We start from the raw sequence: 17,055 nt of genomic DNA on the forward strand, positions 1-17,055 counted from the left end.
TACCAGTCTTAAAACAAACACTTTACTATTGGTCATTTTTATTTCAAGGACAGAACAGCCTTTCATCCCAGCTCCCTCCGCAAGTTTAGTGTGTAACTTAGGTAGCACAACAACAAGCAGTCGCATCCTGTCGAGCAAGAGCTCCAAACAAAGCAATCCCGGCTGAGACACTGGCTTTGGGTTTTCCTCCTCTCCCTCCGTGGGTGAGAAGCAAGCCTGGCACAGAACGCGACCAGCTCCCTCATCCCGCACCTGCGCGGATGCTTCACTAGCAGTAATTACGCAAATAAATAAAGAGTAGTCAGTATCTCGTGGAGCGGGAGCAGATGCTGGCCACAGATCATCTAGAAATTAAGTTATTGCTATGTTCTTATTGGACACTGCAGGTAACTCACTTGGTAACCACCAAGAGAGGCGACAGTCTCAGATTGCCCTTGTCTTATCAGTTCATGTTGGACAGAAAAGTGTGGGAGGACAAGACAGATCTTGTTTAATCTGCTCCCTGCCTTAAGGGTGGGAGTTTTCTCACTGGGACTGAATCTTTGTCATTTTGACGGAAATAGGTGGGGGCAGGGGATATCACGGGCAGGCTCCCAAAACACTTGGAAATTCATCACGCCTGCCAGACTTTACCAAGGAGTTCACATACTGCTAAGTGTACTCACTGGTCCTGACTTGCAACAGGAGCTGCTGAGCCACCTTCACGCGGTAAGGAACTGCAGGTTCAAATTTCAAAGAGAGCAGGAGCCCAGTGTCACCCTGAGAGCTGAGCCAGAGCTGCTGATTCATCAGGGAAAATCAGGGCAAATTAGAGCTGTACACAGGGGCACGGGGAAGTACGGGCCCTGCCACATGCACACGAGGTCAAGCTGACACTTGATTCTGCTTCCCTCTGCTGGTGGGACACGCTGTGATGGCCAGCGTCCCAGTATCAAGTCAAGCCAGCTAAAACAAGGCATAACATGAAGTCTAATACACACGAGACCACTTGTCACCAAAGATTATCAGGTAGCCCAAGGTTGATTACAAGTGATGAGCTCACAGCGGTGTCAGTGCCCACAGCGTCCTTCCCCACGAGGAGTATTGGCCGGAGAGGATGAGTTGGAGAGGATGAGGAGGACTGCGGGGAGAACCTCAGACTGATGGAAAAGCAGAGGAGTCCTTCGCAGGACACCCAGAGATGTCTTCGTTAGGCATCATGCAGCTGGTTTTCTTTCAGGAGAATCTTCTCCCCAGGCTTGAAGGCGGGCATCCCCAGGTAAGGGCAGCTGGCACAGCGGAACGCATCCCCCAGGTAGCACTGGCAAGAGGAAGAAAAGCACCTTCTGTCATCAGGGGCAACTTTCAGTTCTCTCCCCCTGTGATATGGTTTTTCCAGCTTAAGAGATGACACGCTCCTTAGCATTTATCAGCACAGAAACCGCTTCTCTTCTACCCCTTTCTCAACACACGTCTGGATAGCACGGTTAGCAGAGCTGTGCAGGGCGCTGTGCTCGCACAGAAGCAGCGAGTTTCCACCCCAGCTGGCGTGCACAGGCATGGCTGCACGCTGGGCTTGGGCAGCCCCCCTAACCACCACAAGGTCCCCCTGGGCTCCCATAAAGCGACCTTCCCTGAGCAGATCACTGGTGAGCACGTGAGCAGGGAGGTAAAGGTTCGCTGCTCCCTCCGACTCCTACAAGGGCGGCACTTACGCTGGAACAGACAGCACACACTGGTACGGAGCGTGTGGGCACAGGGCAACAGGCCGAAGCTCCGCAGAAGCTGCACAAGCAAGTGTTTGGAAGCAGTAAGCCAGCTTAGGGAGCAGTCACTAGAGAACACAGTTCTTAGACAGAGATCACGTACTGCAAACCACAGTATAGAAACAAAAATGACTATTTACATTTCCACAGGCAGATTTGGGCTGTGAGCTCTTCTTCTCCTGTTCCAGCTCTTCAGCCAGGCCACACGTGCTGTAGAAAAATAAAGAAGTCACCTGCATCTTTCTCCTTAAAGCCTGCGAGTCACCAACACTTGTTCTAGCCCTGCTCACACATGACAGCCCTCGCTCTGTCACACGACACAGCTGACTCTGGGACTTTCACACTCTTCACTTTGCTCTTCGACACCATGGTTTGTGTAATAAGTGTTGAAACACACTCCTCAAGTTTAAACTGAGTGGGAAATGACTCTACAACACTTGTTACGTGTGCCATTTCTCCTTGAAATCTAAGAAACCAGGGTTTTAGCCAAGGCTGCACAAACTGTGTCTCCCCCTTCAAGATGATTGTCGATCATATCAGTGTGGTAATATGTAGCAGTTTTGGTGTGGCTACTCAATTCTCATTGTATTTGGATTTACATTCAAATAGTTAAGGTAAGAAAGGACATGAACCAAGAGAATCATGCTCTGAAGAACAGCAAAGTGTCTACAATCTTTTCAAAATCCATCCAACTCTGAGGGTTTAACGTTACAGTTTAAAGGTTCAGCGATATGCTAATCCCAGCACTGACCAGTTCTTGCAGGCTTTCTTTTTGCCCATTTCTTTGCAGGATGGAGCTCTGAGGGAAGATGGATCTGGCTTCTTCAAATCCTCTGAATCCAACAGCTCATCAGAGTCCAAAAGATCCTGAAAATATACGATGGAAGACAACATGCAGGAAACTGATTCGGCAGTAGGAAATGACACTGCTGTGTTATGTTCAAAGAAATGGTGCTATCTGTAGCGCTAGCACTGAAGTGCTGCGGCTGTGCCCTCTTATCCATGTCTCCTCTCCGCCCTCACCGCACCTCTGGGCTCACAAGACCTCACATAGTAGATGAGATATTTTGCCCTGGGGATGCTTTTCTACCTCTTAAGTTGTAAAGCTTCCCAAGAGGCATGACTGAAACTATTTAGAATAGGAAGGAAGAGGAGAGAGAAGGAACAACAGCAAAGCCTCACAAACAAAACCAGATACCATCTCTTCATCATTCATATCATTGGCAGAGAGCGTCCACAGCTTGGCAGTGGCTGGGTCCACAGAGGGTTTTCCTGGAGCCAAAACAAAGGAAGAAATAGTAGTTACTCCAGCCTTTGCCCCATCTACTCCCAACAAACAGAGTTCTAACAACTTTGGACAGCCCCACTTCACAGGTTTTTACCGTGGTACTCCCTACCCCGGAGCTGTCTCCCTGTTCCAAGGGATGCTTGTCACTCGAGAGGCAGGCAATCCAGAGAGGCAGGCAATCCAGACGTTTAGCACGCGCCACTCCTTACCTGAAGGACTGGGTTTCTTGGCAAAGGAAAGTTTGAGCTGACTTGAGGATCCCACTTCGAAATTGGGCTTCCTGCCTTCTATCTGAACAATGAGAAGGTCATTGCCTTGGTAACCCAAATGCTCTCGGACCGACTGGGCCTCCTCCGGGGTCAACGCTTCCTTTTGCAGCTGCAAAAGATTTTAGGTTAACCTCCTGCAGAACCCCTTATTTCAGCACCCAGTCCAGCATTCCAGTGAACGCAGACGACCGGTATTGTCAATCCTAAAGAAAACCACTACCTTTGCAGTAACTAAAGTTTGTGGCAGGCAGTGTCCATGCACATTTACAGTGAACCAGGGTAGCTAAACACCTTGTCACCCAGCAAGTCCCCAGGAATCGCCATCTACATGTCAAGGTAACTGCACGAGGGAGTTTCTGGAAGCGGTTAGTACATACGTACCTCCTTCACTTCCACCAACCCAGAGAGAGTCAGAGCTGTGGGGAGTTTGGCTGCTGTCTTGATTCTGCTGTTGTTTCCTGGAAGACAAAAGCAGGAAGCAGGAGGAGGGAAGAACAAGAACAGAGGTCACTGAGAAACCTGGAAGAGCAAGAGCTTTAGAAGGAAGTACTCAAGCCAAACCTCTGCTTTAAAATTGGGCCCTTTCTAGTCGACAGCAGGAAGAAACCAGAAAAAGCGTAAGCAGCTTGTTCATTAAAATAACAGCCTGGGATCACAAAGCCATTCTAGCTCCAGGTCTGTTCTATATATGCGCCAAAACCTTCCTCAACCCAATTAACACCCATCAAAAAAAGGAAAAAAAAACCCCATCCCACCCTGAAACCCAAACAACAAAATCCCCCCAAACATTTTCACATATTAAAGTGAACAACTCATGACGTTTTCAAAACATGGGCTCCTAACTGAACATTACATTCAGAAACATAACATTCGAGAGCCTTGTTCTTGTAGGCAAAAGCTATTACAATCACTGTTTAATCAAAAGTCATTACAGGCTTCTTCGCTTGGGCACAGGATTGTGCTGAACAGAATCCATTCACCCTCTCTCACTAGTCCCACATGCACTTTATTCCAAGTCCACCAAATTCCAGCCTGTCAGATGTGACTTTGGAAAAAAGAAACCTCATCTACTCCAGACTTCGCATGTTCTTTGTTCTGTCCCAGAAGTGTTCCTCCCTGCCCCTAAGGTATCGCTTGCACCACAGAAGCCACTTCAAAGCACTGGCAAATCTTCCCAACCTGAAGAATGCACTTCTGCTGCCGCTTACACCACAACTTTCCGCACTGTAGATTGTGCCAATTGAAACACGGTCAGCACAGGTGCTTCTGTTCTTATCAGGTGGCATATTATTTCCCACTTCCATCCTCAACCAGCTCCCCATGCCAGCAAGGTCTGAATGCAGGTCAAGTATAAGACAGAGAAATCATCTTGCGTTCACCTTGTGTGCTCCTCCAGCTGTCCCGTGGCAGGTGCTCTGGCTTTACTCTTAAAACTTAGCCCAAACACTTCTACCTTTTCTGGATAACTATTTCTCAGCTGGCTTCTGGGACAGCCTCTCTCTGCATTTGTCACCTGTTTTTAAAATCACTTCAGAAGCTCCTCAGAAACACGACATCTGCAACTATTTAACATTACACACCCTAGGAGAAGACCAGTGTCCACTGAGTTTTTCAACATAGGCTGGAACAAGCCTATCCAGCACTTTTAATAGAAGGAGAGTGACTGCAAACATCTCCGACGGCTACCAGCTTAAACTCAGGATAAAAACCTTGCTATTCAGGTTAGTGTGTCAGGAGAATGAAAATCTCTGAACGTCGGTCAGGGCTCCTGTCCTTTCCATTTCAGCCTAATCCTCACAAGAATTGCTATGTTGCCATGAAAGCAAGGCTGATGCGGATTCTCTCACCTGATTCTGTAACCACTGGTTCTTTCAGGAGGACACGGCCCCCCGGCTTAAGTATCCGAGCTATTTCTGCCAGTACCTCCGCACTGTGCTGCGCCGTACTGCCTGGTACCACGCCAGAGAGAATTACATCAAAACTGGACTCCCTGTGAGCCGCTGAAAAGAAAGAAAGAGGAAGATGGTACAATTTTACACATGTACACCCACAGCTTTGCTTAATACATCAGTTCCACCTCCCTCCTCATCTCTCATGCTTGCATACAACAGCAATAACCGATTAAAGACACCAGTCATAGGAAGCACGACCAGGGTATATCACTTTCTTTGCTGTACTGCCAGTGCTAAGAGTTAGCAGTAGGTGCTATCGTTGTTCTGAATGCTGACTTACAAACCAGGAAAGATGTCAGCTCACACAACAGAAGCACCCTGTCCCTTTAAACAAAACAGTGAAAAAATTAAGTTCATTCTTACACTGAGACAGCTGGTTAATGTTTTCCACAGAGACACGATTATCAGCTCCCACCAGCACCTGAATTTTATCCACCAAATCCTTCAGGGCTTCAACCGGCGAGGAGCTGTCCCAGATGATGGCCACGCGCTGGCCTGGCTCAACTCCGTACTCCCCCATTTCCACAGCAGCAGCGAACCTGACAGCGGCTGAGAGAGGAACGGGTCGGGGGGAGACAGAGAGGAAGGGTAAGTGCCAAGCGCAGCACGAACGTCTGTGGACTGTGACTTAATGACAGAGCATCGACTTGTTCTAACAAATGGGGATTATTTTCTGGAGACAGGCAGCACAGAGTTCCCACAAGCTGAGTGTTAACATGACATTAAGAAATAGCCACGCTTAAGGGCATAACTCAGTTTCTCCCCAGTTCAGAGACTAGTTTTGCAGGGAGACCGCAAGCCATGCTTAAAAAACTTACCTGCTTTCCTTAAAGATTTGAATTGAGATGTACACAGGATTTCTAGATTTCCAGACTAGTGACAACTCTTTGACATTAAACACTGCCTTGTCTCTCCTACTCAGGACATGACCTAGTGGAGTTTGCTTCCGCAGTACATGAGAAGTAACTTTTGGCATTCCCAGCAATCCAGATTGAGGCTCTTTCAACTCTTATCACTGGTGGTGCTGGGTGAGCAATTACACAGAGGGAGGAGGGGAACAGAATGTGCAGTGAAGTGACAGTTTTGAGAAACCTGTCTCCACTAGTATTTCATAAAAGATCATATTCCTGACAGAGTTTGAAGAAAATCTGCACTATGGAAGTGTCACAATAGTATCATACCATCACCTGTACTCATAGCAGCACCGGCTACTGAAACAAATTACCTAGCCTCTTTCACTCTACTCATCCAATGCAAACCTATTTTCTTTCTAATTTAACACAACCACTGAGAACAGAGAGCACCAGTGAGCATGCTAGTTGCCCAGTGTGTATCTTCAATTAGGTGCAAGCCACACGCTTGCTTCAGGAGAGCCTGTTGTAAGCAAGGTCTTTACCAGAAATCATTACATTACGCATCCTGGATAATGCCTTATTGCCACCATGTTGTCATGAAAGCATAGCTTACGGATATGCTGTACCAAATTTAACTCAGTTGCCTGCAGTCAGGTGTGGAGTGGATTTTGACCCCCTGTTCCGCTGGCTCTAAGTGCCATGAACCCCTCTCTCCTGGAAACTGCAAACAAGTTCAGAACGGGACAACTCTGCGCCTTGTCCGAGCTACTCTGGTAGGAATTTGCACTAACGCAGCCCACAATGCCAACCAGGTAAGGATTGGAAGATCTTGGATGTACGCGACACACTATAGCACCTCACAGTTGGCCTTGCACGCATATGCAATGCAAGCTAAGCAACTACAACAGATAGTAACGCTAGTAAACACACATACTAATATCATTAAAAAGTCACCTTTCCCAGGAAGAAGGCTGAAAACCTCAAAAGATACCCAAGCTGTTGGGCTAACGTGGAAAAAAAAATAAATTCTTCCTCTCAGAACAGCAGGTTGCAAACTTTCAAGATCAGTCGGAGCCCAAAATACATCAACAGCAACACCAGCCTGCATCAATCCCTTGAAGTGCAATCTAAAGAATGCAGGAAGCTACCGTTGTCCTCAAAGATGTGATATTACGTCTGCCTTCAGTCAGTGTAAAGGCTAGGAGTTAGTTACCGTCAAAGCACGCACAATCACGTTCTTGATGGGACGATGGGGAGGATATTTTTCCCCTCCTATGTTTTCTGGTAGTAGGTGGAATATATTTAAAATGCAAGGCTTTGTGTACCAGCCGTCTCCCTTTTAAGTATCTCCAGCTCTAGACTACAATGACCTAGGCTTGCTCAACCACCCGAGTGCTCGGCTGGCCAGGGCTCGGTGAAGACAGCAAAGAGGTGCTCTCCTCTATCACACCGAGGAGGATTCCCGCCGGCTGGGATCAGGCTGCTTTGTGCCGCACCAGGGAGGAGGCCCAAGGGCTGGATCCGGGGTAGACACCGGGCTTGGGAGGGGACCTTATCTTAACGTCACACACATTTAACTGTCCTTGAGGAACACGACTGACCAAAACAGGCCATGGAAGGGGTTTTAAACAATATTGGAGGTTTCCAGCTTCGACAGATTAAAAAGCTACTGCATATAGCTCGTCAAAACTTTAAATTAAAGCCTTCTGAGCGCTCCGTACCTTGCGATGCACAGCAGGCAGCTTCCAGCGGCCCAGGACGCAAACCAAGGCTGCAGGCAACGACTACACCGGCCCTACAGCAGGTGAATGTTTTAAATACATCCCCTCAGACAGAAAGGGCAGAATAAACCTCTAAACCACAGAGCCAGGAGCGGTTCAGAGGGACTAGGAACAAGACGCATGAAGGAATTTCACACAGGAAATCCCCGCTCCCCGCGGCGGCTGCCTCAGACGAGGCCTCGGGAGAGCCTTTTTAAGGGGGAAAAAGGGGAGTATCGGCCAACGCGGGAGGCGCCCCTCGCCCCCTGCCTCCCCCCGCCGCTGAGGAGAGGGAGACGGAGAGGGAGACGGAGAGGGAGACGGAGAGGGAGACGGAGAGGGAGACGGAGAGGGAGACGGAGAGGGAGACGGAGAGGGAGACGGAGAGGGAGACGGAGAGGGAGACGGAGAGGGAGACGGAGAGGGAGACGGAGAGGGAGACGGAGAGGCGACCCCGACCCCGACCCCGACCCGACCCCGACCCCGACCCCGACCCGGCCCCGGCCCCGGCCCCGGCCCCGGCCCCCGGCCCCGGCCCCCGGCCCCCGGCCCCGCTCACCTCCGGACGCGCCCGCCTCGCCTCAGCTCGCCTCGCCTCGTCTCGTCTCGGTCTGACGCCGTCACCGCCGCGTCCCGCCCCCGCGACGTCATCGCCCTCTGCCCGCTTCCAAGATGGCGGCGGCGGCAGCGAGCAGCCTGCGGCGGGCGGGCTGGCGGCTGTGGCGGGGCCGCGCGGGTGAGGGGGCGGGGGGCGCGGCTGGAGGGGGGCGTGCTCGTGCCCGTGCCCGTGCCCGTGCTCGTGCGCGTGGCGGGCGGGGCGGGGCCGGGCGGGGGGGGGGGGCGGGGGAAGGTGAGGTGAAGGGCAGAGGCGGGGCGCCGCTAGGGGGCGGCACGGGGCCGCGGGGCGCTCCAGGCCCAGGCCCGGGCCCGGGCCCAGGCCCTGAAGCCGGGTCGAGGCCTGCCTAGCGCCGGTGGCTGCGGGCCCCGGGCGGGCTCGGGGAGGGCCGGAGGGGCTCAGCCTGACCCGCGAGGGTCTCTTTAGGGAGCGTAGTGCCTGGGTGAAGGAGGCTGTGCGGGCCCCGGCGTGAGGAGGCCCCTTCAGCGGGTCTGGCGCCCGGCCAGCCCCTCACACCTCCCTGGGCCTGAAACTGCCCCACGCGGCGTGCGAGGGAACTGGAGCGGGGGTGGGTTTGGGGAGGGGAGGAGAAGGGAAGGGAAGGAGGGGAGGGGAGGGGGAGGGCGGTTGTTGGTGGTTTTTTTTAAAAGTGTTGGCCATGCAACCCAAGCTTATTAAAAAAAAACCAAACCTCACTGCAGTTAAATTAAAAATTCTCACAGAGCAGCCGTAACTGAAAGCTGCGTTGCCTTTGAGTCATCTGAGAAACACACGTAGTGATCAGCGTGTTGTATGTGTTAAGACTGCTTGCTCGCTGAAGTGTTACTCGCCTCTTGCCCCGAGCTCGGGGGTCGGTGCCTCCCTCTAACTCCTCTCCTTCATCAGGGACCGAAAAGGAGAGAGGGCGTGCTGCAGGGGAGCCAGTGCATGTTTGCATGCCTGGTTTCCAGTCCAAGATTGGGAAATTCCTTTCTATTTGCAATACGTGCCATCTGCGTGGTTCTTTTCTGCACAAAACAGTTTCGCTTTATTTTCATCAAGTAAATGTGAGCTCAGCTGAGAGGGGCGCTTCTCGGAAGTGTAAAAAAAGACTGCCTCTACAAATTTCTGTTCTTCTCAGCTGTGTTTACCGCAGCGCTCTTCTTCACCTTAATTTTCTGTGCTTCCTCTTGTTGGAAGGAGACATCTGACTCTCTTGGTTTCCCTTTCAGTGGTCAGGTGCCAGCTCTACTCACCACAGCGTGCTCTCCAGGCCTCGGCTGTGCTGAGGAGAGTCTCCGATGAGCAGAAGAAGGAGCCGTTCGCATCTTCCTCTCAGCAGCAGTTCGATTCACACTCAGCCGATCACCAGCCTGAACAGGAACCTCAGGGCCCTCAGGGCCCTCGCCCCAGGTAACTCACTAGCTATTTCTAGCGCTGTCCTGCCGACAGCGGGATCGGAAGGCTTTGCTTTCCTGAAACTCGCATCTGAAACTTGGAGACAACAAGATCCAGAGTTAATGGAGCCTCAGACTGCAGCAGCTGGAGAGCTGGTTTGCTGTGACAGTGCAAATACCACTGTCTGCCGTGGAGACAGGATGGGACTTGCTTTCAAGAGGGAACCTCTCTGGTCTGCAAAGCACCTGCCTTCGCTTCTGGATTTTTGTGTAAATCTACACAAAATGTGGACAATACGTTGTCCACATGCCTATAACTATAAAGCCCTCGCTGGAAAAGCTTATAGTTTAGGGTTTTTTTAAAGGAGGGGGAATCTGAGGCTGACTGGTCTCCAGGTAGGCACCTAGATTGAGCCCTCCCTTATTTTTCTCTTCTCCTTTCATGGCAAAGGTTCATTAAGAATTCTTTTTCTGGAAAAAGGAAGGATTTTACAGGAGAAAGTGAGATTTATACTAAGTAAGCAGATCTCAAAGCGTGCCTGCACGCAGCGGTGGCAGCGAGTGAGTGGCAGAGTCCAGGATGCTGATGTTTGGTGGTGACGTTCCCCTCACTGTAACAATACCTTCTCATAGTTACACTGGCCAGGGCGGCCAGGAGTCTGAGGACTATGAGAGCGAGGAGCAGCTGCAGCATCGAATCCTCACAGCAGCGCTGGAAGTTTGTGCCTGAACATGGCTGGACTGCAGAAGCCATTGCAGAGGGAGCCAAGGTATGTGGGGAGAGAAGCAAAGAACCAGTTGAAAACTGGATGGAGCTGAAGTCCAAAGACAGCCAGGCCTGCATGCTTCCCCCACATACTCTTGGGCGATGCACCCTAGTCAGCAAATGGTACCGGGCAGGAATGCGTCCCAGCTACTACAGGATAACCCTGTCAGAGTTAAACTAAGGCACAATGTAGAGTAGTGATCGTAAAGAGAGGAAAACATGTACAGGAAGCGCTTTTTAATGCAGCGTTGCTTTGTTTACATTCATATAAGTTTGTTCATTAAATACATACAACATTCTTCCTAGCTGGATCCTGCTTAGCAGTGTATGACCTGGTCTGTGCTTCTCCCTTCTTCCCTACAGACCCTGGGTCTCTCTGTTGCTGCCGCAGGGATGTTTCACAGTGATGGCAGTGAACTGGTCCTGCACTTTGTGTCTCAGTGCAACACCAAGCTGTCTGAGCTGCTGGAGCAGGAACAAAAACTAGTGCAGTTGGGCGAAGCAGAGTGAGTATTGGGTATGAGAAGACATCTTCCTTGGCAGACTTTGGGGACTGGATAGACAGAGAGGCCACCTGGGACACGGATACTTTAAGTAAAAAATGTAATTTACCCAAATAAAACCACCTTCCCAGATACAGAGTTGGACCAGAGGCATGAAGGATACATAATACTTTGCATATCTATTGCTGAGGCAGGCAAGAGATTGATCTTTCAAGTTCAGAATTGAGTTTAGCTTGGATGTTCTTCACATTTGGGTTTTTTTCCTTACCCAGGAAGAAGCCTACAGATCAATTCCTGAGAGATGCTGTGGAAGCCAGACTGAGGATGCTGATTCCATATATTGAGAAGTGGCCCCAGGTACATAACAAATATCAAGATTGTCTCTTTTGTGTGTGTGTATTTTAAACACCCTGTGGCCTTAAACATAGTCTCTCCACCAGGGTAGTTCAAGGTTGTGAATGAAACCCTCGCTGGTTTCAAATGATTTGTAGCCTTCAAGAGGAGAGCAACCTTGGAAGGAGGCAGTTAAAGGTGTCCTTAGAACAACTAGTTCTTGCAGTTCCGGAAAGGCAAACTTCTCTGCTGTTCACTCCACCCATCTGGGATCCCCAGGGGATAATCCCTGTCTCTGCTCAGTCCTGTTTGCAGTGTCACTGCAAGTCCCGCTCCTTGCAGCATTGTTCTGGCTGCACCGGTATCACCTGACACCTGGAAATGCAGAACTACTGCTTTGTTGCAAGAAACTGCCTGCCTAGCGTGCGAATGACAAACCCTCGGTAACCTGAGGATAGATCTGTGAACTGAGAGGGCTCCACGCTTCAAAATTCAGCTTTAAGTCTCAAGCCATTCTTCCCAGGGTGGGAAGGGAATTGAATTGTGGCCAAAGTAACAAGCAAAAAGTTCCCAACCTTGGGCTGCAAAGATTGCTGCAAAGTCAGCCTCTGTTGTCCGGAATCACTGCTGGCCTCTGGGCAGCTGAATCCAGCGCTCCTTGCGGAGAAAGAAGACAGGATTCATGTTTTTGTTCCAGATTAGCATAACTTGTCTTGTGAAGGATGTGGGTGGTTTGTGAGTCTCCTGGCGTTGTGTTATTACGTTCAAAGGCTGCAGGATCCCAGTGGGGCCATTATGGCTGGCTCTTCTGCCCTTGGTAGCTGCTTTGAGTTCAAAGTCAAATTCAGAGAAATGAGAGATTTGACTCCCTGCCCATAGGGGCATAGCACAAGCGTTAGTCAGCTCAGCCTGTGCTGTGTTCCTGTGCCTGGAGAGGCAGCTCGGGAGAGACAACACAGTGGCGTTCGAGCTGAGCGGGGAGCTTCGGGCTCCAGTACAGGCCGAGGCCTGAGCTCGGCTGCCACGCTGTATATTCCCCGCAAATCCTGCCGCTTGGAAAGGCCGGTGCTAGCTGAAAAGAGCTGGGAGGACTTGTCGCGGGGAGCTGGAAGCAAGTCAACAGCAACAGGGAATAGATAACAGAGCAGAGCATTGTTGGACTGCTTTAATATCGTCCTTCTCGCTTCGACTCTCCCATTTATCTGTGTGTTTCCTTTGCAGGCTCTGAGCATCCTGTTGCTCCCGCATAACATCCCTGCCAGCCTCAACCTCCTCACCAGCATGATCGATGATATATGGCAGTATGCTGGAGACCAGTCCACAGACGTAAGTCTTTGTGCTTTGCAGACCGGCTGGTTCTACCCCTCGGCACTTCAGCAAAATGAGGGGTTGAAGTAGGCGTCGGGCCACGTCTCTCTTGAAACGATCCGTTTGTTGAATGAGGAAGACATCTTCAGAAGCACCCAAGGGTCCTTACAAGCTATAGTCTAATTTCCAGAGAGACTTAGGAGCCAATGGGACTAAATGCAAATTAGTGCCAACGGGATTAGTGCAAATTAATAGGACCTACTTTCCTAGACTCTTTTAAACACCTTTTTTTTTTTGAACACACAGACAAAATTGTTGAGATTTTGAGACTAAGAAGTTGATCCAGTATTCAGTGAGCGAGCGGCGTGTCTCTGTCGAAGCAGCTGTCTCTCCCACCAGCAGCAGCATTTACAGATCTGACTTGAAAACCTTTAAAGAACCTACCTAAAAACACCAGTAGCTTATTAAAGCTTTCATCTTTCTGGCAGGAAATAAAAGAAAATTACAACCTTAATTAAAGCGATTAATAAATTACTTCAGTTCATATGGATGTGGGGAGAGACGGGAAAAGCTAAATGAACCATTTTAACAAACTACTTTAATAAGCTTCTTTTATCTTTATATAAAAGAGAAGCTACTGCAGTGAAAAATAAATGACAGAAAAATTAAAGGAATAAACCAGAAGGGAACTGAAAGACTGTGATTGTATCAGGAACTGCAAGTCCCTTACAAGTTATGAAAGTCAAATTGACATGGCCAAGTCGGTGTCTGCACTGAGCTGTTCCTAAAGTCTCCTCACTGACGCAGGGATTAGGAGGGGTTCTAAAGTTTGTCTTTTGTTTGCACCTTCTGACCGGTTACAAGAGTTTTCTTGGGAAGCTGTGATGCTGAGCCTGCTCTCTCTTTCCCAGTAAAGGGGTTTAATGTCACTCGCAGTGGAGCCCTCTTCACAACGCCAGGAGCTCGGTAGAGTGTGCTCATGCCTCAGAGACCCCTTCGGGTGGTTTTTTCGGAGCAGGAGGAGAATCAACAGAAAGAGTTTGGTCTCAGGCACCTGAGAGATCCAGCTGCGGGTGGCAACATCCCTCGTGTTTCTCCCCTCGTCAAAGCTTGCAGGTCGTGGTGCAGACAGTAGAGCTTTCGAGCCAACTGTTGTTTTCAAAATCAAGGCCTGTGTTTTCATTTTTCTGTTGCTTTGTAATCAGTGAATGGAACAACCAGTATTTTTTCTAGGTAATAGCAGCGAATGAAATTGAAGACTCGTTTTTAAAAATGTTTATATATTTCGTCTGCCAGCGGTTCAAGTGCAACTGGAAAAACCGAAGAGTTTGAGTTATTTGTGCATCTTTGCACTGTGTAACCTATTGTTGTAACACATCCTGCAGCATTGCTGCCAGCAGTGTACTGATGCATTTAGTGATTCAGCAGGCCGTACTGGTGTTTCAGTGATAGGATTTGGGAAAGGCGTATCTCTGTGTGATGTCTTGCACGGTTCTGTCCTCTGTTTGCTCCCTTTCTCCATGCGTGTATCTGGTGCAAACTGCAGCTCAAGTTCAGTACTAAATATAGCCGTTTCTCATCGAATCAGATCTAGAATCGGAGGTTTGCATTGCCTGCTAGCAGTCTGTAAAGCAAAGATGAACTCTTGCAGCGTGCACGCAGGCTAGCTGGGCAAGGGAGGATTCCTTGCTGCCTGCTGCAGGTGCCTGCTTGCAACCAGAAGCAGGTGGCGGGGATTTTGTTCAGCAGTTTTAGACACCGTACTTGTGACCTCTGTCTGGTGCCGCGGGAGCAGCTGTGCTGTCAGATGCCGGTGTTGGCTGGTGGCCCACTGCATCACAGAGACGAGTTATACAGTTTAAGTGGGGAAGGAATGTGCAGTCGGTATGCTATTTTCCTTTGCCGTTCTCCGGGCTGCTTTCGTGAGCTGCATTCTTGAGCTGCATTCAGGTCTCACCTTTCTCTCTCTCTCTCTCATTTCATGCCCTTGCAGTTTAACTGGTACACTCGTCGGGCTGTGCTCACTGGCATCTACAACACCACTGAACTGGTGATGATGCAGGATTCATCCCCTGACTTCGAGGACACGTGGCGCTTCCTGGAAAACAGAGTAGCTGATGCCATGAACATGAACAACACAGCTCATCAGGTAACGTTACGGGCAGGGCGTACATGCAGCGTCCCCCTTCTCCCCACGCAGATATGCAGACAGACCTGGCTTTTCAGCCGTGCAGACCACACGTCTGCTGAGAGACCACCTTGTACTGGCGGGCGATTGCAGAAATGCTGTCGGCTCAACATCAATAAATGCTTATGTATTTTCTAGTAAACTGACACGTAGGCGCCCTCTTTGTCAGACTGGCCCAATGATTAGGAGACATATATTCCCAGGAAATCTCTTCCGTGTTTCTTATCTCTGGCTATCATTTGTCTGCAGTGCTTGGCTTCTGGCAGCACCTTTCTGTAGCAAATACACGTTTGCATTGGGTGGCCACAAGTGTAACTGCAGAAGAAAACCAAAGGTCATGTTCTCCTTGTGTCTCCTAGGTACAGTCAACCGGAGAAGCAGTTGTCCAGGGCCTGATGGGAGCTGCAGTTACTGTAAGTAATGCTGAAACCAGCAGGGCTACAGCCAGGGCAGAATTGTTTCTCTTCCCTTCCACGCTGAATGTCAGCATGTTTTTCCTCCCAAATCTAGAAGACAGCATGAAAAAGAATGGTCTTTCGTAACTTAACTACATGCAAGGACAATTTTGGGGGTTAGTTCACTGTTTTGTGGTGAAAGAACTTGTAATAGAGCATAAAAAATTAAGTCTGAAGCTGCAGGGTGAGCTTTAGGGATGAGACAGGCGATCAGAATAAATACAACTGTTCTCCATCGCTTGTCACGAGATCTCTTCCTCTGCCAGTCCCTGCGCTGGAGATCTTGACGGAAGGTCCATGCCCCCGTGGACGTGCGGGAGGTGGCACCTATCCCTGAGCCACAGCAGGGTGACATCCTCAAGCTGTTTCAGTTGACTGCAGTGTCCTTCCAAGAATTTATTCGCTTCTTGGTAGCATCCTGGACTGCTTTGTGTCCATGCAGAGGGAGCTGCACTTCCTCTGGGATACAAAACAATCCTTTGTGTACCCAGGAATGATTTTTGAAGGGCTTCGAGGCCTCCCTGTGATTCCATTTTTGGACAACTCCCATTGCATTTAGCAGCAAAGTGATTTCCTTGTTATCAGAAATCCATTTTCCTTGTACCAGTACAAGAGAGACAGGCTGGAACATAAATCAGGAATAATTTTTACTGTATGAAGCAGTTCTCAAGAATTTCTCCCACCTCCTTCCCCCTGCAGTTATGGTGGAATCGTTTTCAGATCTTTAGTGTTTCTCAGCCTCTCTCTGCTTTCGTGCCTGCGTACGCCAAAAGGATCCTCCGCTAGAGAAATCCCCGTGCTCTGTTTGTGCTCTTGTACATCAACACGATGCTCTCCTGCAGATTGCAACCCTGCAGTTTGGGTCTGAGATGTCTCCTGTCACTGGATGTGTAGTCTGTCCCTGCAGCAGATCCTCTGCGCAGATAAACAGGAGGAACTTAGGCTGCTTCTGACGGGGGGGCGGGTTGCAGCCAGCTGGTTTTAGGGCAAAATCATCCCAGTACGTTAACTGTTAGGGGCAACCAGTCCGGGCCTCCCACATCCGAGGGTGCAGCCGCTGTACGGGTGTGCTGAGCTCTCCAGGTCTCTGCAAAACGGACAAGCAACCTGAATGCCTCAAAGGCTTAAATTCACTTTTGGGGCCTGCGTGGCCACAGAAATCAAACCAAGCTGAAAGCTACCGACCTAGAGAGCAGGTTCAGGCCGGAGGGGTGCCTGTGGCTGGATCTAGGGCGACCTTTCTCCACCCCGTTTGCGTTCACCCCCGTCCTCTGGCCACGAACGGTGCCTTTCGCCCCCCACCTCAGCTCCCAAGCGCGCAGGCCTCCCCTGCTCCCGCGGCCTCTTCTGCAGCAAGCCTTGCTGCCCAGCAGCGCTGAAACCTCCAGGGCTTGGGCAAAGGCCTTCGTGCCTCGGGGAGCGCGGCCTCTCCCCCCCCGGGGGCGCCGGTGCTTCACCCCCTTCTCCCTCTGCCCCACAGATCCGGAACCTGGCGGGACTGAACCAGCACCGGTGAGGAGAGAGCCGGCGGCGGAGGAGCGACGACGGGCCGCGCCCGACCCTTCCCCGGCACCAATAAAGCCGCACCCCAGCCTGGCACGGACTCTTTTTGGGGGCGCACCGGCGGCGGAGGCGGGGAGCG

General features: G+C 50.4%; 2 protein-coding genes across 3 annotated transcripts; one reads left to right on the plus strand and one right to left on the minus strand.

Moving 5' to 3' along the window:
* Positions 1 to 8,450, minus strand: CIAPIN1 (cytokine induced apoptosis inhibitor 1). Of its 2 annotated transcripts, none has more exons than XM_050904192.1 (9): positions 8,428 to 8,450; positions 5,618 to 5,803; positions 5,150 to 5,302; positions 3,684 to 3,760; positions 3,243 to 3,411; positions 2,944 to 3,017; positions 2,497 to 2,612; positions 1,886 to 1,955; positions 1 to 1,300 (listed from the first exon to the last, which is right to left on the minus strand). In XM_050904192.1, exons 2-9 carry the CDS (start codon positions 5,772 to 5,774, stop codon positions 1,190 to 1,192), a joined length of 927 nt encoding a protein of 308 aa, XP_050760149.1. In that variant the 5' UTR covers positions 5,775 to 5,803; positions 8,428 to 8,450; the 3' UTR covers positions 1 to 1,189. The 2 variants fall into 2 exon arrangements, with proteins under 2 accessions (XP_050760149.1, XP_050760148.1); XM_050904191.1 differs by lacking the exon at positions 8,428 to 8,450 and adding an exon at positions 7,830 to 7,878.
* A 90-nt stretch (positions 8,451 to 8,540) lies between these two features.
* On the plus strand, positions 8,541 to 17,009 carry COQ9 (coenzyme Q9). The gene is given in 10 exon segments (XM_050904242.1): positions 8,541 to 8,604; positions 9,696 to 9,876; positions 10,494 to 10,578; positions 10,580 to 10,630; positions 10,990 to 11,132; positions 11,402 to 11,486; positions 12,684 to 12,788; positions 14,764 to 14,919; positions 15,318 to 15,371; positions 16,894 to 17,009. Coding segments are annotated over 10 exon segments (960 nt in total). The 3' UTR covers positions 16,930 to 17,009.
* The last annotated feature ends 46 nt before the right edge of the window (positions 17,010 to 17,055 follow it).

This window comes from Gymnogyps californianus, chromosome 12 (genome assembly GCF_018139145.2).
Source record: "Gymnogyps californianus isolate 813 chromosome 12, ASM1813914v2, whole genome shotgun sequence".
NCBI lineage: Eukaryota > Metazoa > Chordata > Aves > Accipitriformes > Cathartidae > Gymnogyps > Gymnogyps californianus.

What these genes read in the sequence shown, in the direction of transcription:
- CIAPIN1 (XM_050904192.1), bottom strand. Translation starts at nt 5,774, where the DNA reads ATGGGGGAGTACGGAGTTGAGCCAGGCCAGCGCGTGGCCATCATCTGG. An exon ending in ACCAGTGGTTACAGAATCAG is followed by an intron (nt 3,761 to 5,149) that starts GTGAGAGAATCC and finishes TTTGTCTTCCAG; the next exon opens with GAAACAACAGCAGAATCAAG. An exon ending in CAAGAAACCCAGTCCTTCAG is followed by an intron (nt 3,018 to 3,242) that starts GTAAGGAGTGGC and finishes TTTTGGCTCCAG; the next exon opens with GAAAACCCTCTGTGGACCCA.